This window comes from Odocoileus virginianus, chromosome 29 (assembly GCF_023699985.2).
Source record: "Odocoileus virginianus isolate 20LAN1187 ecotype Illinois chromosome 29, Ovbor_1.2, whole genome shotgun sequence".
In the NCBI taxonomy this organism is placed as follows: domain Eukaryota; kingdom Metazoa; phylum Chordata; class Mammalia; order Artiodactyla; family Cervidae; genus Odocoileus; species Odocoileus virginianus.
The window spans coordinates 24124540-24143306 of record NC_069702.1 but is presented as its reverse complement, the minus strand read 5'-3'; the positions used below and the strand labels follow the sequence as shown (position 1 = coordinate 24143306).

The following is an 18767-nucleotide window of genomic DNA, read 5'->3' as shown; positions in this document are numbered from 1 at the left end:
CCCCATGAACTGTAACCCACTTGGCTCCTCTGTCCATGGAATTTTCCAGGCAAGAATACTGGAGTGGATTGTCATTTCCTTCTCCAGGAGATCTTCCCGACCCAGAAACTGAACCCACATCTCTCGTGTCTCCTGCATCGGCAGGCGGATTCTTTACCACTGAGCCTCCTGGGAAGCCCCTAATTAGACTGTAGGAAGTTGAAAGAAGGAACTGAGATACACATACACAGGAAGATCATTCAAAAGCATTTAAAAAATTTGTTTCCAGGGTTTCTGAATATGGTGCAGTAGTAATCTCCATTGAAATCTTTTTAAAGATAAGCTTCTGTCTACAGCAAGTAAAATCTGCTATTACTTTAACCACTTTGATAAACTGAGAATACTTGAAAATTTTTAGAGTAAAAGACAATCTTAAATCCTATTTTATACTTGAAATAAATTTTCCACCTGAATTATTGAATTAACCTTTAGTCTTTCAATTGAAATCTGAAATTGATCTCCGTTTATTCCTCGTAGATAAATCGGAAAAGGCCAAAGGGATCTGACTTATGTGTTTGCATCTCCAATATGTTTTATTCATAGCCTTTAAATGTGATGTATTGGCCTATGCTTCTGGTCTCGGTATTTTTCTTCTTTAGCCTTATCTTTTTTAAACCAAGAGGAGGAAGGTAGGAAAGAAGGTGGAGAAAAAGAGGAAAGTAGAAACAGGACTCTCCTGTTGTTTGGAAGCAGACATGTCCCTGAAATAGACCATGGCCTTATTCAGCCTCTCTGTCACTCTTGATGGAGGACCAGGCTGCCCAGCTGTGAAGTGGCTCGGGCTACACTGTTTCATGGCCATTGTCCTCTGGGCATAGACTTCAAGACAAACTAAAAGGAATTCTGCCCATAGCCAATATATATTCTGTATGTCTCCCCCCATAAGCTTGGCAGAATGTACCTGACTTACTTCTCTTGTCTAAGTAAAATGAAGTGAATTTAGCAGAGAAAGGTGTGTGTTCAGTGGAAGTCAGTTGTTGAGAGGAAGGGGTAGATATTTTCCTTTCTGAAAATCTTCGAGAGGAGCATGTTGAATGTGGCATCTGCATGGGCGTTGAAAGCAACCTGCCCACCAGCCAGCTCTCTGTGTGGCATTCTGTCTCGAGCACCGGAGGGGAGGGAGGGGATCACGAGCCGCCAGCTCTCCTTTTTTCTGTTTTCCCCACATTAAAATTCAGCAGGGGACCCCCTGGAATGGCAGCTTGCGTTACAGAGTGGCATAAATGAGTTGTCTTTTCTCTTCTGCTAAATGCTCATTGCTGAGCAGAGCGATTCTTCATTAGCATAGTGATTTGTTGGCAATTTGTTGATTTTTCTATTGAAAAGTATGCTAAATTGTAGGCCAATTACTATTCTGGCTTCTCTTGTCTGTCTCCCCCAGCCCTGCCTTCAAAATCAGTTTCTAGAGTGCATTTGAGAGTTATGGTCCAGCCCCTGCTGTCTGGTCCAGCAGAACCAGACTGGGGGGATCTGGTTTGACCTGGGGTGTGGTGTGCCAAGTGTTAGCTCATTGGCTCACCATTGTGTTACTAGCGCAATTAATGATACTCGGAATTCCGCACAAGACACGTCCATGCTGTGCTGTTGCCTTTGGGAAGCAGCTGGTATTCTGATTCTCCTGGGTGGTTGATGACTCCTGAGATTCTTAGGTGTTTACTCTGGTTCCATTCTTGGTTGTTGTTTAGTCACTAATTTGTGTCAGACTCTTTTTGAGACCCCTTGGACTCCATTCTTAACCACGTTCATTTATTTATTTATTATTATTATTATTATTATTATTATTTCTTAACCACGTTTAAAATTAGTTTTTCATTTACTGAATATTATGAGTGCTAAATTGCTTCAGTCGCGTCTGACTCTTTTGAGACCCCATGGACTGTAGCCTGCCAGGCTTCTCTGTCCATGGGATTCTCCAGGCAAGAATAGTGGAGTGGGTTGCCGTGTCCTCCTCCAGAGGATCTTCCCGACCCAGGAATCGAACCCACATCTCTTATGTCTTCTGCATTGGCAGGCGTGTTCTTTACCCCTAGCACCATCTTGGAAGTCCATTATAATGCATGTGTGTGTGTTAGTCACTCAGTTGTGTCCAACTCTATGAGACTCCATGGTCTGTAGCCCACCAGGCTCCTCTGTCCACGGGATTCTCCAGGCAAGAATACTGGAGTGGATTGCCATACCCTCCTCCAGGGGATCTTCCCCACCAGGGATTGAACCTGGGCCTCCTGCATTGCAGGTGGACTCTTTACCATCTGAGCCACAAGGGGTGCCCTAATATAATGCATATTTCTAGTTAAAAATTTATAAAATATCCCTACTCCCCCCCCCCCCCATTTTCATTCCACAGAGATAAAACTGTAGAATTCTTCTAGAAATTTCCTACACTTGGAAGTTATTTTCAGAGGCTGAAAACAACACCAGTTATTATTTTACAGCTTTTTTCATTAGTGAATTTTTAAAAATTAATTTTTATTGGAGTATAGTTACTTTACAATGCTATTAGTTTCTACTGTACCCCAAAGTGAATCAGCCACAGGTATACATGTATCCAGTTTTTCTTGGAGTTCCTCCCCATTTAGGTCACCACAGAGCATTGAGCATGTCAGTTTTGTTGAAGTCCAACATGTGTCTCGCAGGGCTAAAATCAAGGCCTCTGCAAGGCGGTTCTCCTTTCTGGAATTCAAGGGGTGAAGACACTTCCTTTTTTCCCCTCTGCTGGAGGCTGCCCACATTCCTTGATGCTTGGACCCTTTCCTCCATCCTCAAAGCCAGCAGTATTGCACCTTTCTCTGACTGGTCTTGGATTAGGAAATTTTCCACAGAGAATTGCAGAAATCTAGTTTAAACTGAGTTAAGGCTCTTCCTCAACCCCAAAACACACTGCAAAGGTCCTATACCGAGTTGCGTAATTAAGAACAGCCTGGTCTAGGAATTCAAAGAGCATTTCCAGGGCTCCGTCTCCGGTTTCCGATCCTGCTTGCTTCTGTGTGGCTTTTACTGGGTTTGGGCTTTTTCTTCACTGAGGTGGTATGGCTGCTGGCAGTGTCGCCAGCTCAGCAACCCCAGAGGGAAGAAGAAGCCATCCCTGACACAACTTGCCTGATCACAGGATTGTCTGATCCACCAGGCCTGAGTCATCCAGGGTTTATCTACCCTGCAACACACGAGGGTCCCCTAGGAGGGGAGATGTGGGTGGAAGGGAGTCTTAGCACGGGAGAGACACACACTGGGCAGATATAAACAGGTCTCTCATGATTGTATAAGTGCTGTTTTGTTTTGATTTTATACAAATGAGATCATTCTGTTCTGTTTTTCGCATTTTCCTTTTTTTTGCTTCATGGTAAGTCCTTCCCCTCCTTCTCTGCCTGTATATCTAGCAATCCATGTTCTTTTGCACAGCACTTTGGAGCCCTTCGGTTGGAACGAGCATTAGTTCTTTGAGAAACAGGGGGTGTCAGCATTAAGTTAAATGTACTTATCCTCAGAGGATAAGACACATCAAATCCCTTCACACATACTTTACAGCAAAATATCTGTAGAAGAAAACAGTTCTCAGTGTCAATTAATGCTCCATTTTTAAAGTAAGAGTCTACGAAAAGCATTCTAGTTGATCCAAATGTTTTGACAGCCACTTAGAGAAGTGGGTGTCGTATTTAAGTTGAGTATCCATGCTACTTTCTCTTCTTGTCTTCCTACTGTGCATTTATGTGTTTTACATGGCCTGTGCACCCGTGGTGTTTAGAGCATCATTATTTTGGGTGAAAGATATGGAAGGAAATTAAAGACTGAAAAAAAGAGTTATGATCCTAGTGAGGACGCTGATGTTTTTCTAAAAGGTCTTAGAATGGTAAGTTTGTTTTGTGGCAGAGTCTACAGGTTGCAAAGAGAGAGGAAACAAATCAGGACAGAAATTAATCCTGGTGTGCACTTAATTTAGTTTTAGAGGCACTGAATTAAATTCTGTTAGAGCCTATCTTCTCTCAGTCCTGGAGAGAAATGTAATAGAGAGCAGGAGAGTAGTGTTCACTTAACTGGGAAGAGAATTTTTTTTTTTTTTTTGGCTGCACTAGCTCTTCGTGGGTTTCTCTAGTTGGGGTGAGTGGGGGCTGCTCATTGTGGTGGCTTCTTTAGTTGTGGAGCACAGCCTCTAGGATGTGCGGGCTCAGTAGTTGCTGCGAATGTGCTTCGTGGACTCTTCCTGACCAAGTATCAAACCCATGTCCCCTGCATTGGCAGGCAGATTCTCAACCACCGAAGTCTGGAAGAGAATTCTTGATGCTAAATCGGGTATCAGACAGCCAAGGGTTCATAGTTCCCTTACCCTCCATCTTGCCTGTAACACACCAGTTCATCCCCCAAACTATACTTCAGGTTCCATAAAGCCTTTGTTTCTTAAACTTTTTATTTTGTATTGGGGTATAGCCAATTAACCATTGTGGTAGGTAAATAGCAAAGGGACTCAGCGGTGCATATATTTGTATCCATTCTCCTCCAACACCCCTCCCATCTCGGCTGGCAGGTGACATTGAGTAGAGCTCCATGTGCCATACAGTGGGTACAACCTTGCTGGTTATCTGTTTTGAATATAGCGGTGTGTACATGACCTTCCCAAACTCCCTAACTCTCCCTCCCCCCCCATCCTCCCGCAACCATAAATTGGTTTTCTAAGACTGTGAGTCTCTGATTTGTAACTAAGTTCATTTGTATCATTTCTTTTTAGATTCCATATATAAGGGATGTCATACACTATTTCTTCTCTTTCTGACTTCACCCAGTATGACACTGTGTCCATCCATGCTGCTGCAAATGGCGTTATTAAATAAACTTTGCTTTCTTATCCACACTGTATTTCTAAATTAGTACCCAGCCTTTTTTCACAATTCAAGATTTATTGATCGTTGTCATTCTTTTTCCAAAATGACACCAGCTCTGTGACAAACTACACCATTGATCCTGCTATATGTGGTTCTTTGTACATCTACACAGAGGGATAAAATACTGGGACATCCCGGCTTTTGAAGAGCAACCAGTTCAATAGTCGGGTCAAAATAAATTGATAACACATTTTGAGAGTAGAATTTTTTTTAAAAATTTCACTGATCATTTTGAGAGAATGGCAGAAGAGAAATAGCAAGCAGACGAGTTTAAGATCATTTTAGCTAAGGCAACAGTGTCATCATTAGCTGTGGAATTTTGCAATCAGATCTTAAACATTTTTATCCCAGCTTGCTTTTCCAGGAAAGGCTGTAAGTGGTGTAAGGGTGGAGTGAATAAATAAATGAATAAAGATAAAATTAACCCCAGAAAACAAAGTGAAGGTTGGAGTCAGAGCTCAAAGCCGTCAGATCTGCCTGTAGCAGTTGATTCTCTCAGGAACCTCTTAGCCAGTGTGGTCAGAGCATGGGGTCCCATTCAGTCCATGGATATTTGTTAAACACATATTATGTGCCAAACACAAGTTAAACGTTTAATGAAGACAGACTTACAGGAACTATAAAGTAAAAACAAAAGAGTTGCTCAGATGAAACACAGTTTATCTGGAAAAATCTCTCTTGTAAATTTTCAGAAAAGACATTTGTGGCTGTCCCTCCATTTAAACCTGGGTTCCTGAGCTTCCCCCACTTGGGGATCATTGAGCCATGCGATGCTGAGAGTCACATGCAGGTCTTCCAAGTCCCTGGTGGTATTAGCCAAAGTGTGCTTCATCAAACGGGATTCTATGAGGAGTTAAAATAACACAACATAACTCTCTGATTATCTGGCTCCATCCAAGAATAAAACCTCGACTGTTTAGAGGAGACAGACAGACCTTCATTCACAGCTATTTGAGTAGGTATAATAATAATTATCCAAGTAGCCAGTTTTGGCAGTCAGAGTAAAAAATGCTGCATCACCGATCAACTATTTGCTCAGTTTACAGTTAATTACCTTCTAATTAATAATACATTGCTCTGTGCTCTTTTTGTTTTCCTTCGTTTTCTTTTTAAACAGTGTCCAGCTTAGAGCTTTTAAACAGTGTCCAGCTTAGAGCTTGATTGGAGACGGAAATGGCAACCCACTCCAGTGTTCTTGCCTGGAGAATCCCAGGTGTCGGGGAGCCTGGTGGGCTGCCGTCTATGGGGTCGCACAGAGTCAGACACGACTGAAGCTACTTAGCCGCAGCAGCAGCTTAGAGCTTGAGATTTATGTAAGCCTGAGAACACAATGGGAGAGGCAGACCTGCTTTCCACTGTGCTGTGGCAGGAGCAGGAGAAGCAGAAGCCCCAGACAGCCCTTCAAGAGTAAATCTCGCATTACTCTAACAGCTGTTTGGGCAGATGAACTTATCACAGAATAACCTACAGACTCAGAAAAATCTACCAAAGTGGCAAGTCTCCAGTATAAGTGATCACTGTGACCACTTTTCAGTTACTTTTTATGGAAGCCAGGGGTTCTGAGATGTTGCAGAGTTGCTGTTAGTCATTAATTGTCTGGAAATATTGTTGCAGTTGTTGGGTTTGAGTTGGAACCTGTGCCAGGTAGGCTTTCAGTTAACTCAATTCAAAAGAAGCCTTTTTGCTCTTGCGTGTCCTCAAAGGTATAGAAAATGCCTTCTTTTCTGAGGCTCGAGATTGACCTCAGCAACGAACACATTGAAAAGCTCTCCTAGTTCTCTAGAATTCCTTTTATTCCCCAAACTGTCATTTCTTCGTGAAATACTTTTGGTGAATTGCACCGCTGCTAGGGTAGTGGTGTCTAATTAGGGCTCTTAAAAGCACAGAGCATAGAAATGGAAAGCTAAGCACTCTGAAATTTAGAGGAACAGTGGTTTTTCCAACCCGTTGATTAACCCTGTGCTATAAGTAGGGCCGGGAATGCTAATGGTTCATAATGTCCACCTTAATGCAAATAATAATTAAAATTATGTTGCCTTAAAAAAAAAAGCATCATATTCTTGATTCACATATGCTTAACTAATTCTCAACTTAGTAAATGGTAATTTCAGTGCTGTCCAGGTAACCTAGAATTCTTGCCATGTAAATTGTAGTTTTTATTGCTGTTCTGAGGGAAAGAGATCGAAGTAAGATGGGTCACTTTCCCACTGTCAGAACCTTGACCTTATAGAGGAAATTTTATAAAATAGCTCTGTTGTTCTTCCTTGATCGTTACTCTGGGCTTTCCTTGTGGCTCAGCTGGTTAAGAATCTTGCCCACAGTGTGGGAGACCTGGATTCGATCCCTTGGTGGGGAAGATCCCCTGGAGAAGGGAAAGGCTACCCACTCCAGTAAATTCTGAAAAGAAGTTTACTATATCGAGAAAGATACTCATGTATTTAACTTAAGATGACTGGCGTACCTTTGATACTGAATCGCTGTCCAGATTCTATGTATCTTAGGAGTGAAAACCCTGTTTTCTGTATCCATTGCTTAGTAACTTTATTTTGCTCAAGAGTTATTTTGTTAAGTTACCAGTCATGGTTATGAGCTTGTTGAGCATTAGGAAACAGAGCCTACTTTTGATTATTTTTATTGATGAGTCTTTTTGGTTAGAATATTAAGGAAAATAAGGAAGATAAGAAACAGTCTTAACTGCTACACAGCCAGACTGCATGGAGATTCTGAACAACATTCAGGATATTACAGATATTCAAGAAGTTTCAGTTGCTATTGTTTACCATTTTATCCCCAGCACCTTTGTTTGTTACATAGTAAATACAAAAGTATTATAAATGAATGAATTTCAGATACTAACGTCTACTATATCTGTCTGCTCTCTTTCTCCTATATGCCTGGCTAATGGTCTGTCAACAGCATGTCTTCTGTTTATTTATAGCCTCATGGCATCTGCTTATTCACTTCTCTCAGTATATCTTTTCTTTCTCCTGCCATCATGCTGTGTGGAGATTCAAAGTCCCAAAGAGACAAGTGTGATTAGATACACAGATCACTGTTGAATATGGAGCATTCTCACAGCATAATAATTGCATGTCCATGGGTGCAGCTCTGGGGGTGCCCCAGGGGGCAACAGGGGCATAGCACTGGTCCAGTTATCTGTGGTCATCAGCAAGGTCCAAGGAATAAACCATGGTCTTGTTTGTGAGAGGAAGTTGGTTATGGCAGGCATGTAAATACCATTCCCATAATAGTAAATCAGAGTCTGCTTGGTATTCAGTCATGTTCCAGATCAGATTCTAAGCTATGGGAGCATACCATATCCAGTCAGTTCACTGTTGTATTCCCAACACTTGGCACAAAGCTGGAAAAGAGACTGGCTGAATGAAGACGGATGAAGGAGGAAGTTCTTTGATCTTAGGTGTATCAGATCCAATAGGTAAAGCTGAAGAGTTGGGCAAATGTTCTTGACCAACTTTTATCCTACAAATGAATCATGGTAGTCAGTGGCAAACCACAGAAGGCTTCTAATTAGAGAAAGTTCAGTTACAGAGAGATTCCATTCTACTTCATTTTTGTACTATGTTGGAAAGCAATGAGTAATACAGAACTTCTAATTAGTAAGTGGATTTTGTCTTTTCAGTGGGAAGGTTGCCCTAAGGCTGCCAATCCCAGAGCTCTTTTTTTCTCCTATGGAATTGTCACCATCCTAAAAGGCATTACAGCAACCCTTCAGAAGAGAGATATTGTCCCTAGGAACATCGTGGGATTGAGATTTGTTGAAAGGGCTACAGTATACTGGTATGTTTAAATTGAGCTGGAAATCTAATTGGGGAAATTTTCCAAATTTTGTTTTAAAAAATGCATTCCTGTAGATAATGTTTCTTGATTTCTACCATCACACACTCAACCACGGTCACAGAAGTGGGTGGGTTCTTTCTCTTTGACAACTATTTTTGACTCAAGAATTAGTATTAAGAGAAAGTTTTTCTTGGTTTTATTTTAAAGATCAGGTTAAAGTTCTCCATGGCTCTACATTTGGGTCTTACCATTTGATTGCTTTCATATAATACATGCCACTCTGATTTGCATATATTAGAGGCTCAGTGAAAACTGATGACCTGAACTATAATGTGAACCAGTAAGGCCATCTTTGCAGGTCATTTAACATCATTCAATTTCATTGTCACAAACATCAGCCTGAATACCAGGACATCTAACAAATGCTTGCCATCTACTGAATAGGGAAATACAAACGGAGATAATACAAAGGATTCTCACAGATTCATAACCATACCTGAAAATATTAGGCAGTCAGTTTTCTCTGTAACAGTGTCAGAATTGGTTGACTGTAGGTGTTAGAACCACACAAACCCGAGTTAGAAACCTGGCTTTACCATTTAACAATATGACTTTAGACAAGTTACTTAAACCTTATCTAAGCCTTAATGCCTCATCTGTAAAAGGGAGGAAACAGTAGCACTTATTCCACAGGAATTAGTACTAGGGTTTAATGAGACAGTACATCGGAAGCTCTTGTCACAGGACCTGGTACAAAGTAAGTGCTCAGCAATTGTAGCTGGGTTTGTTATTTTTGTTGTTATTTGTTAAGAGTGTTGTTTTGAAAAAATGTAATTCTTTCCCACAACATTAGATGGTAAATAAGGCAATATAAATGCAATCAATCTCTTCCATTTTCCTAGTAACAGAAACTCAGCAATATAGTTTTTTTTTTTTTTTAAGTACTATATTGATACTTTTACACGCCAGCATTTAGGTGAGGAAGAGCTACAGTTTATGTCTTTGAAATGACCACAAACTGACCACAGGCAAGCTTTTTACATTCTGTTTCTCTATTCAGAGGTAAAAAGAGCGTCTTGGTCTATAAGTTCAAGATCTTCTCTGCCAAATGGTTTTTGAAATCCATTAAGCCTTTTCTAGGGAGGTATTCCATAGATCATACATGGAAAGAGTTATTTTTTTGTGGTGGGATATCTGGTGAGACTGACTTTTCAAAAATTTTTACTAACATAATGATTTTTTAAAAAAGAAAAAAACACTCCTGATGATGTCAACTGATGTCTCAGAGGCACTGACACCTCCTTTGATTTCTCTCTTGTGGTCATGCAGGCGAGACGGGCATCGGCAAATCCACGTTAATGGACACTTTATTCAACACCAAATTTGAAAGTGACCCAGCAACTCACAATGAACCAGGTGTCCGGTTAAAAGCCAGAAGTTATGAGCTTCAGGAGAGCAATGTGCGGCTGAAGTTAACCATCGTTGACACTGTGGGATTTGGAGATCAGATCAATAAAGATGACAGGTACATCTTGGGATTTTGTGGGGATGTAAATGAATGAGGAGGTAACAAGACTCATCCTGGGTAAATGCAAAGACTAAATATTTGCTCATTGTGGGGCTTGGACTCCTGTCAGCTACAAGAGAAGACATTCTTGTCCTCTGATAAATTTTCTTAGACTGTTCTTTAGGTCAGAATCAACTGATGTAATTGATTCCAGCTAGTGTGAGCAGAAGAGGGATTTGGTAGAAGGAATAAGCTAGCTTATAATATTTTCCCGGAAAAGCCATGGAACCAGGTTTGGGGGCTTTCCCACCTAGAAAAGCAATCTAGAGAAACATCTAGGGTTAATGGAACTCCTGCCACAAATTACCTTATGTATTTGGTACCTGTGCTGCTGGGGACAGGTCTCTAGAACCTCCATTGAATCTGTCCCTGTTAACTGAATGCCTTCATCACTACTTGCAAGAAGGACCCCTTTCCCTGTGTGTGGCCTCTGCCTTGGGGGACGTGCCCCCTGCCTCCAGATCTTGTATGGCTGCAGCTGCTTGGTGGGAAGTAGACCCCATCTGAACACTAGCTGCAAGAGGGTCTGGGAAATGTGGCTTCTGGTTTGGTTTTTTTTGTTGTTGATGTTGTTGCTTTAACTCTGCCAAGAAAACAAAACAAAAACCAGGCATTAAAAAGTAAGAAGATTTTGAAATGAGCATCTGCCCTGCTCTCCTAGGGCTTCCCAGGTGGCACTAGTGGTAAAGACCCTGCCTGCCAATGCAGGAGGTGTAAGAGACACGGTTTCGGTCCCTGGGTTGGGAAGCTCCCCTAGAGGAGGAAATGGTAACCCACTCCAGTATTCTTGCCTGGAAAATCCCATAGACAGAGGAGCTTGGCGGGCTACAGTCCATAGTGTCGTAAAGAGTCGGACACAACATGAAATGACTTAGCATGCATGCACACCCTCATGCTCTCCTAGTCACCGAGGCAGATTGGGATATTTGACTTAATCCCCAAATTCCTACAGAACTGAGTGAAAACTTGGAGTCAGTAATGATTTTGCCCAAGAAACTAGAGCCCAGGATTTAGTAGACTCAGGTTGTGGTCTGAATTCTGCCAATAACCAGCTGTGGGTCCTTGGCAGTTTATCTCACTCTAAGAGAATGACACTAGATACTCTCAGGTCTCTTACAGTGGGATCTGCATACAGCCTCTTTTCAGGTGGGGTCTAAGGAAGGGCGCTGTGATTGGCTGAGCCTGGAGGAGGGGTGTGAAAATCTTAGGGGGTAATCCTGTATTTTGATGGCTTTGGCAATCAGGGGTATCTGCTCTTAAAACCCAAAGTGAAGAAAACATGTTTGTGAAAGCTCAATGGGAAATATCGTAGTTGATTTCTAGCCGGCACAGGATCTTAATATTGATGCTAGAGCCGTGGTGTGAGCACTGTGGCTCCTTTGTTCTTTGTCCGGGTCTTCCTGTAGGCTGCTCACAGTTGGGTGGCCTGCTGGGTGCAGAATGGCCACATTGAGTCTGAATAATGAGTGTGATTTCAGTGGAGCCCAGTGAAGAATTCAGATCATTCTCTATCCAGTGAGGGTTTGTTAAGCTAACCAGATAATGTGTATATAACAAACTACTTTGTCAGTGTAGCAAACAGACATGTTTAACCTGCTTAAGAAGTAAAATGTCTTTTTTTTCTTCTTCAAAATTTTGATCCTGTAGTTTGTATGTAGACAGAAGGTATTAGTTATAAGTCAGTCTTGCTGGGCTTAGTCATTCAGTCATGTCTGACTCTATTTGACCCCATGGACTGCATGCAGCCCACCAGGCTCCTCTGTCCATAGGGATTCTCCAGGCAAGAATACTAGAGTGGGTTGCCATGCCCTCCTCCAGGGGATCTTCCCAACCCAGGGAATGAACCCAGGTCTCCTGCCTTGTGGGAAGATTCTTTACCATCTGAGCCACCAGGGAAGCCTGTTAAGTCTATCTTATGTATTCACTAGTTGACATAAACTTGACCTAATTATAAACTAGTACTGTGTTTTATTTTTATAAAACAGACCTATTCAATTGATAAAGCCAGGCAAATTCAACTCTTTTCTCTGAGTCCTTATTTGTCCTTATTTGAGGGAAGCGTTTAAGTTTTTAAATCTTCCTGATGTGCACCCATGCATTCATCTCAAGATCACTCATCTTCTTCACTAATCTTTGAATCCCTTATGATTATTTTAAATATTTATGTTCATTCTCTAAAAAAAGTTTGAGAAAGCTAAACTGTCCCAGGCCCAAAGATAATTCTAGAAGGAGGCTTCCAGAGACATTTTTGTGCAGTGACAACTTAATGGGAAGAAGACAACCAGAACATTAAGTTACAGTCTGTTTGCTTAGGGCTCAGACACTTCATTTGTATCATACCAGGTTTTGTTTATTTGTGTGCTTCATTTTCCTCTGAACTGTGTATGGTATATGTGTGTTTTCTAAAGAGGAATTTTAACCATTTTTAAAAAATCTAGAGTTGTATATTGTGTAGATACATTTTAACTGTCTCTGATATAAAGATGTACCCATAGTAATGACAGAGAAATATTTAACGCATGCTCTAGCTGAGCACTGAACTCTAGTTTATCTATAGAGCAGTTTATATGCTCTTCAGTAAACGTTGGCCTGGAATAACAGGAGCAATTGTTAGACATAGTAAGAAAGATTTTATTTTGCATCAGTCAAAATGGACTGTCTGTACATTGTGTTGAGTGGGGAACAGCTAAGCACAGCCCCTGCAGCTGAGCAGTTGCTCTTGATTTATGACTTCAATTCCAAGGAATGATGGAGAGGGTCTTGTCTGAATGCTCTGTGTGATGGTCAGAGAAACAGATGAAGAGAAAACCCTGATGACAAGCAGAAGAGCACCAAGTGCATTGTGGGAGCTGGGAAGCAAGCCGGGGGGCTCCTGGTCCTCTCGTGGTCAGGAGGACCCATCCAACAAGGCGGGTCTCCGTCTCTGACCTGTGCAGGTTGCTCCCTGCGATTGCGGAATGCCGGGCGTGTGCGCTGCCTGATGGGCAGACAGCGGCCGGACTTTTTCAGGATGCCTTCTGGCGGGAATGAGAACCATCCTCCTGCATCTTGCTGCTAAGATTCGTTGAGATATTCCCGCTCCGTCATCGCCCCAACACTGCCACTGCATTTTATCCTTCTCCGTTAAATGTGACTCCACCCTTCTGCTGGGTTTTCACTCGCCAGCCCTGAGCAGTAGGTGGCCAGTACAAGGCTGATGCACGCATTTGCAGCTGGAGGCCTCTTTAAGAAAATTTCTGACTCATTTGGGTCAAATAATAGTTTCCAAGGAGACTTAGAAGAGAGGAAGTGTGATATTAACCTAACCTAGATACCAAATATTTTTTTTTCTTTTGAAATTTCTTGACAGCTGTTGCATAACCTCTGTGAGTGGCATTTAGAACTGTGCTCCAGAAAGATTGTTGACACTGTTGACTATAAACCCAAATGCCTGCTGTTTTAAAAAAAAAAAGGTCATTCGGATAAGGTCTGCTTTCATCAAAAAATTGGAAGTGGGGTATGCATTTTTGTATCAGTATGTAAACATATGTGAAGGGATGTGTTGTTTCTCCAAACCCATGATTATTTTTACTACTTTGAGGATTAGGCAAGCTTTTCTGCCATCGATGCAAGACTTCAAGAATGTCCCAGTTTGTTTATGTAGGCTTTGGACATGTCAGCATTCCTGCATCACTATCTGCCTTGGACCAGGCTAACTAGAAGGAGGCAGGAAGAGAGGTCTGGTAAGGTTTCCTGTTTTGTTTAATAGCATGATTAACTCTTCGTGGTCTAAGAACATCCTTGTCTGCTGTCTCTGCTATTCAGTGAGGAAGGAAAGAGGTCTAGAGGAGAAGGAAGGGAAATCGCAATCTGCTGTAGTGCTGGAAATAGAAGAGTTCGTTTGCTGCTTATTTAGGGAGATGGGAGCTAGAATGTCAGTAGCATATTACAAACTACAATGGTGATAGCACAAAAAGCCGAGCTAGTTGAAGTCCATTGAGAGACTCCTCAAACTCACCAAATCTTTATCAGAGTTATAAAGTGCTGATGGAGTGTCTGTTTGATCTTTAAATTCTGTCTTAGTCATACTTTCTGGTCGAGGTAGTTGATAAAGATAAGGAAGATTAGCTTTGGCTAGTAGATAGCAGGACAGAGAAAAATATATGGTAGGTATCTGTTTATGTGTTCACATGCAAAATGGAGAGTCAGTCCCTGAACAGTGGCATAGGCTATTTTGCAAGCATGGTCAATGGGTATCTTGGGTGGCTAGAAAACGTTGTATAAAATATTTTTTCCCATCACTTTTAGGGTCAACCAACTGTCATTTTTTCTTTTTAATGGCTGGATATTTATGGGGGGGGGGAGTGGAGGATAAAAAGGGATCTCCCCATGCCTTAAATTAAGGAAATTATGTGAAAACGGACAACTTGATTTGGTTTACCTGCCCCCTTTCCTCTGCTTGATATGGCTACAATCCAAAGAAGTTTGAATTGGCAAAACCAGATTATAAATAGGTATCCTCGCTGTTAGAATCGAAACTGGCAAAAGGCAAAAATAAGGATGCAATTTTCTTATTTTTATGACTTTGAGTGTAGATAACACGTGGACAGGAGACGGAGCGAGGGCAGAGTTTATTTGAAGGATGTGAAGGGAGAACAGAGCCACTAGGCTGACTTACTATATACATCAAGAGAGGCTGTTTCATCAACACAATGAAATCTGGAACACAGGGAATGGTGATTTTGGTCAATAGTTTTCCTGAAATACGTTTGTTTATGATGCTATAGAGGCTAGAACAGGTGGGATCTTGTGCTTGGGTGTGTGTGGGAGGTGGGCTCTGTGTGGGAGGTGGGCTCTGTGTGGGCAGGCTCTGGGTTGAACCTAGGGTTCTGATTTGGCCAGCGGTATGGACGGAGCTGCCATCTGCTGAGCTAAGGAATACGGGCTTGTAGGGTTTGGGGACAAGACGAGGTGTGATTCTGGGCACATTAGCTAGAAGAGCAAGTGGAAATATCTGGTAAGCAGTTGAATGGAGTGGTCTGAAACTTAGGTAAGAGATCTGGTTAAGCAAAACACAAGAGGAAATGTAATTTTCCAAGGAAACCGCGTACAGGGAAAAGAAGGAGATTGAAAAGATTGGCCCAAACTCCTAAACAGGGGAAGGCGGCAGGAAGCCTGAAACATTAGAGGAGAAGAAGAGATGGCTTTGGAGATGCTGAATCCAGGGCAGAAAGCATTCTTCACTGGAAAAGGAGAGGTGCTGTGCTTCCCATAATTTTGGAGGAACAGAATCAAAACCAAAGGTGAAAAGGAAATTACTAGAAAGAAGAAGCATTCTTGGACCACTGTTGGGGGAGGTGCTAGGAAGCTGCAAATCAGGAACTGGGGGGACAGGAAGGAGCAACTGCCTTGAGTTGCTTTCCTCCCTTCTGGGCTCAGAGGGTGCTGGGGAGATCGCTGGTTCCCCAAGCACTTGCCTCAGTGTCAGGGGACCCGAAGGTCTGGCCCTGGACTCACAGGGCCTGAGTGGCCTCGTTGGAATGGCCTGGGCCCCCGCCCTCCAGGGCATGAGCCGGTGGCCGAAGAGTTACCGTGGATCTGGGTCAGTACACATTTCCTTTTTCTTTTTTTCCCTGTCTTTTGAAAACTGAGTCTTGCTTTTCTCTTATTTGTGGTTTATTAATTTACTGTGAAATAGTTATATCTCACACTTTTATGTGCTAGTTTTTTGCATATACTCGCTCACTTATTTGTCACATTAGCTCCGATGTAGGTGATATTTTTGTCCTTGATGTTACCTGTGAGGAAATTGAAACCCAGAGAGATTTAGGAACGTGTCCAAAGCAAGTTAGAAAGTTGTGGATTTGGAGTTTGATCTTAGTTGGTCTGACTTGAGTCCATGCTTCTAGCCACCATTTTACATAACTATCCTATCATAATAATGATTATGAATATTGTTATGTAATACCTGCTTATATTAAAATTTTTTTAATTTATGTATTTGTTTATTTTTTTGGCTACAATGGGTCTTTGTTGCTGTACGTGAGTTCTCCCTAGTTGCTGCAAGTGGGGACTTCTCTAGTTGTGTGTGGGCTTATCATGCAGTGGCCTCTCTTTGTTGCCGAGCACAGGCTCTAGGGCATGCGGGTTTCAGTAGTTTGGTTATGGGCTTAGTTGGTCCATGGCATGTGGGATCTTCCCGGACCTGAGATCGAACCAGTGTCCCTCACATTGTACTGCTTCTTAACCACTGAACCACCAGAGAAGCCCTACCTGCCTATATTTAAAAATTGGAACATGTAGAAGAATCTTAGTAGTTGTTCATCCTTTCTATTGGAATTTCTATTATGTTTAGGATTTTTTAGGCACAGTCTACTTTTTCTTTAAACTTCTAGAGGCTTTGCTCAGATTGAATCAATGGATTATAGTAAATCACCAAAGGAAAATAGAGGAAAAACTTTTTTCTGTTTTCAGTTTTGGTCATAAATTTTTGTTTTGTTTTTTCTTTTAGGACATCTGCTGTCATCCTCATTATAAAGTATTTATAGTTCCCTTTCAGGGATTTCAGTTTAATTTATGGGTCTGCAGGTTGAGTGTTGAGAGGTCTTTATTTTTCTTAAAGCTTAAATCATTCCTCAGCAAGGTAGTAAGTCTGGGGAAGGATTAACCCATTTTATTCCTATTCTCCCCATCTCATTGCTGCTGACACTAGCTTCTGAGCAGTCCCTCTGGAGACCTGGAAGAGTTCGTGGCTTTTCCGTAGTGACCTAATGAACTACTTCATCCCTGGAGAACATGTGGTTTATTGAATATATATCCCGCAGATGCTATTAATGATAGTGTTTGTGGTCAATTCAGAGAGTCATGCGTAATTATTCAAAACAGATTTGAATTACGATTTGGTGAGAAGAGAGTTTACCTTCAAATCATGAAATTGAGAGTTGGAAGGACTCTTGATCCTAATAGACCAGGCACTTCGGTTTATAGATGAGGTCACGGCAAGCTCAGGGCTTTTTGAGAGCAGAGTAGCTAGCCCTCATCCCTAAAGGACTGGGCAGAGGAACGGGGAGAGGCTGCCAGCCGGAGATCATGCCACATCCTAAAACCACAGAGGAGTTTCCCTCTGGGCACCAATGCCAGTCAGTTGGGAGAGCCTGTCAAAGTCACTTTTTGGGGACAGATTTTGAGGCTCAGTTTTGGCCCAGCAGGGAAGAATACCACAGTCTCCTAGCAAAACCTTCCTGGGCACCATGGGGGCAGTGACAGTGTGTCCTACATGTTTCTAATCACTGTTTTAAAGGATGAATGTTAGCCAGGAGATTAACAGGAAGAAGACCATTCCAGGTGGGGATCTAGCATGAGCAAAGGCCTGGAGGCAGGCAAGAGCTTGCCATGAGGGGCAGAAAGCATGAACTAGGAAGGAGAAGGATGGGGGGCCTGGGGCGATGTTTAGGGGCCACATGGCCAAAGGCCTGGGCTGCCAAGGTAAGGAGCTTGGGCTTTAGCTCTTAGGGAACAGGGAACCACCAAGGGCTTTCCTGGAGGATTGTATGAAGAGGTTTGAGACTAGCAACATGCTGATTTAAAAATGTGCTTTAATAACCGTCTTCTGCATTCTAGCTATAAGCCAATTGTGGAATATATCGATGCCCAGTTTGAGGCCTACTTGCAAGAGGAACTGAAGATCAAACGTTCTCTCTTCAACTACCACGACACCAGGATCCATGCATGCCTCTACTTCATCGCCCCCACTGGCCATTCGCTCAAATCCCTGGACCTGGTCACCATGAAGAAGCTGGACAGTAAGGTACTCACTGCTGCTCTAGGTGCCACCCACTCTCCCCTAAGATCACCTTTATCCAGAGGCCCCAGGGGACCTTTGCTTTCGGTGTAATTTGGTGTTTTATTTTAAAGACTATTTTTTACAGTAGTTTTGTGTGTGCTTAGTCACTCAGTCATGTCCTACTCTTGGCGACCCCATTGACTGTGGCCCACCAGGCTTCTCTGTCCATGAGGATTTTCCAGGCAGGAGTACCGGAGTGGGTTGCCATGTCCTTTTCCAGGGGATCTTCCCAACCCAAGGATCAAACCCAGGTCTCCCACATTGCAGGCAGATTCTTTACCATCTGAGCCACCAGGGAAGCTGTTTTAGGTTCACAGCAAGATTAAGAGCAAGATGCAGATATTTTCCATAGATTCCCTGCTCTGCACATGCATAGCCCCCCCATTACCAATATCCCCCCAAGATGGTGCATTTGTTACTAATACAATAAAAAAACCTACATTGACACATCCCTGTCACCCCAAGTCAATAGTTTACACAAGAGTTCACTCTTCATATTGTACATTCTGTGGGCTTGGACACATTTATAATGACATGTAATTATCACTAGAGTATCAAATAGAGTAGTTTCACTGCCCTAGAAGTCTCCACCTGTTCATCCCCACCTCTACTTCCTAACCCTGTATTTCTTTTCATTGGCTTACAGAACCATAAGGTTTAACAGTATGAA

General features: G+C 42.3%; 1 protein-coding gene across 8 annotated transcripts in view; it reads left to right on the top strand.

Moving 5' to 3' along the window:
• SEPTIN11 (septin 11) overlaps positions 1-18767 on the top strand; it is a 94264-nt gene that overhangs the window by 48489 nt on the left and 27008 nt on the right. For all 8 annotated transcript variants that reach the window (XR_011484585.1, XM_020894686.2, XM_020894685.2 and 5 more), the window contains exons 3-4: positions 10038-10233; positions 17875-18061. Coding sequence is in view for 7 of the 8 variants with exons in the window: in XM_020894686.2 (XP_020750345.1) it covers positions 10038-10233; positions 17875-18061 (383 nt within the window). In the remaining variant the exon portion in view is untranslated. The remainder of the gene's footprint in view (positions 1-10037; positions 10234-17874; positions 18062-18767) is intronic.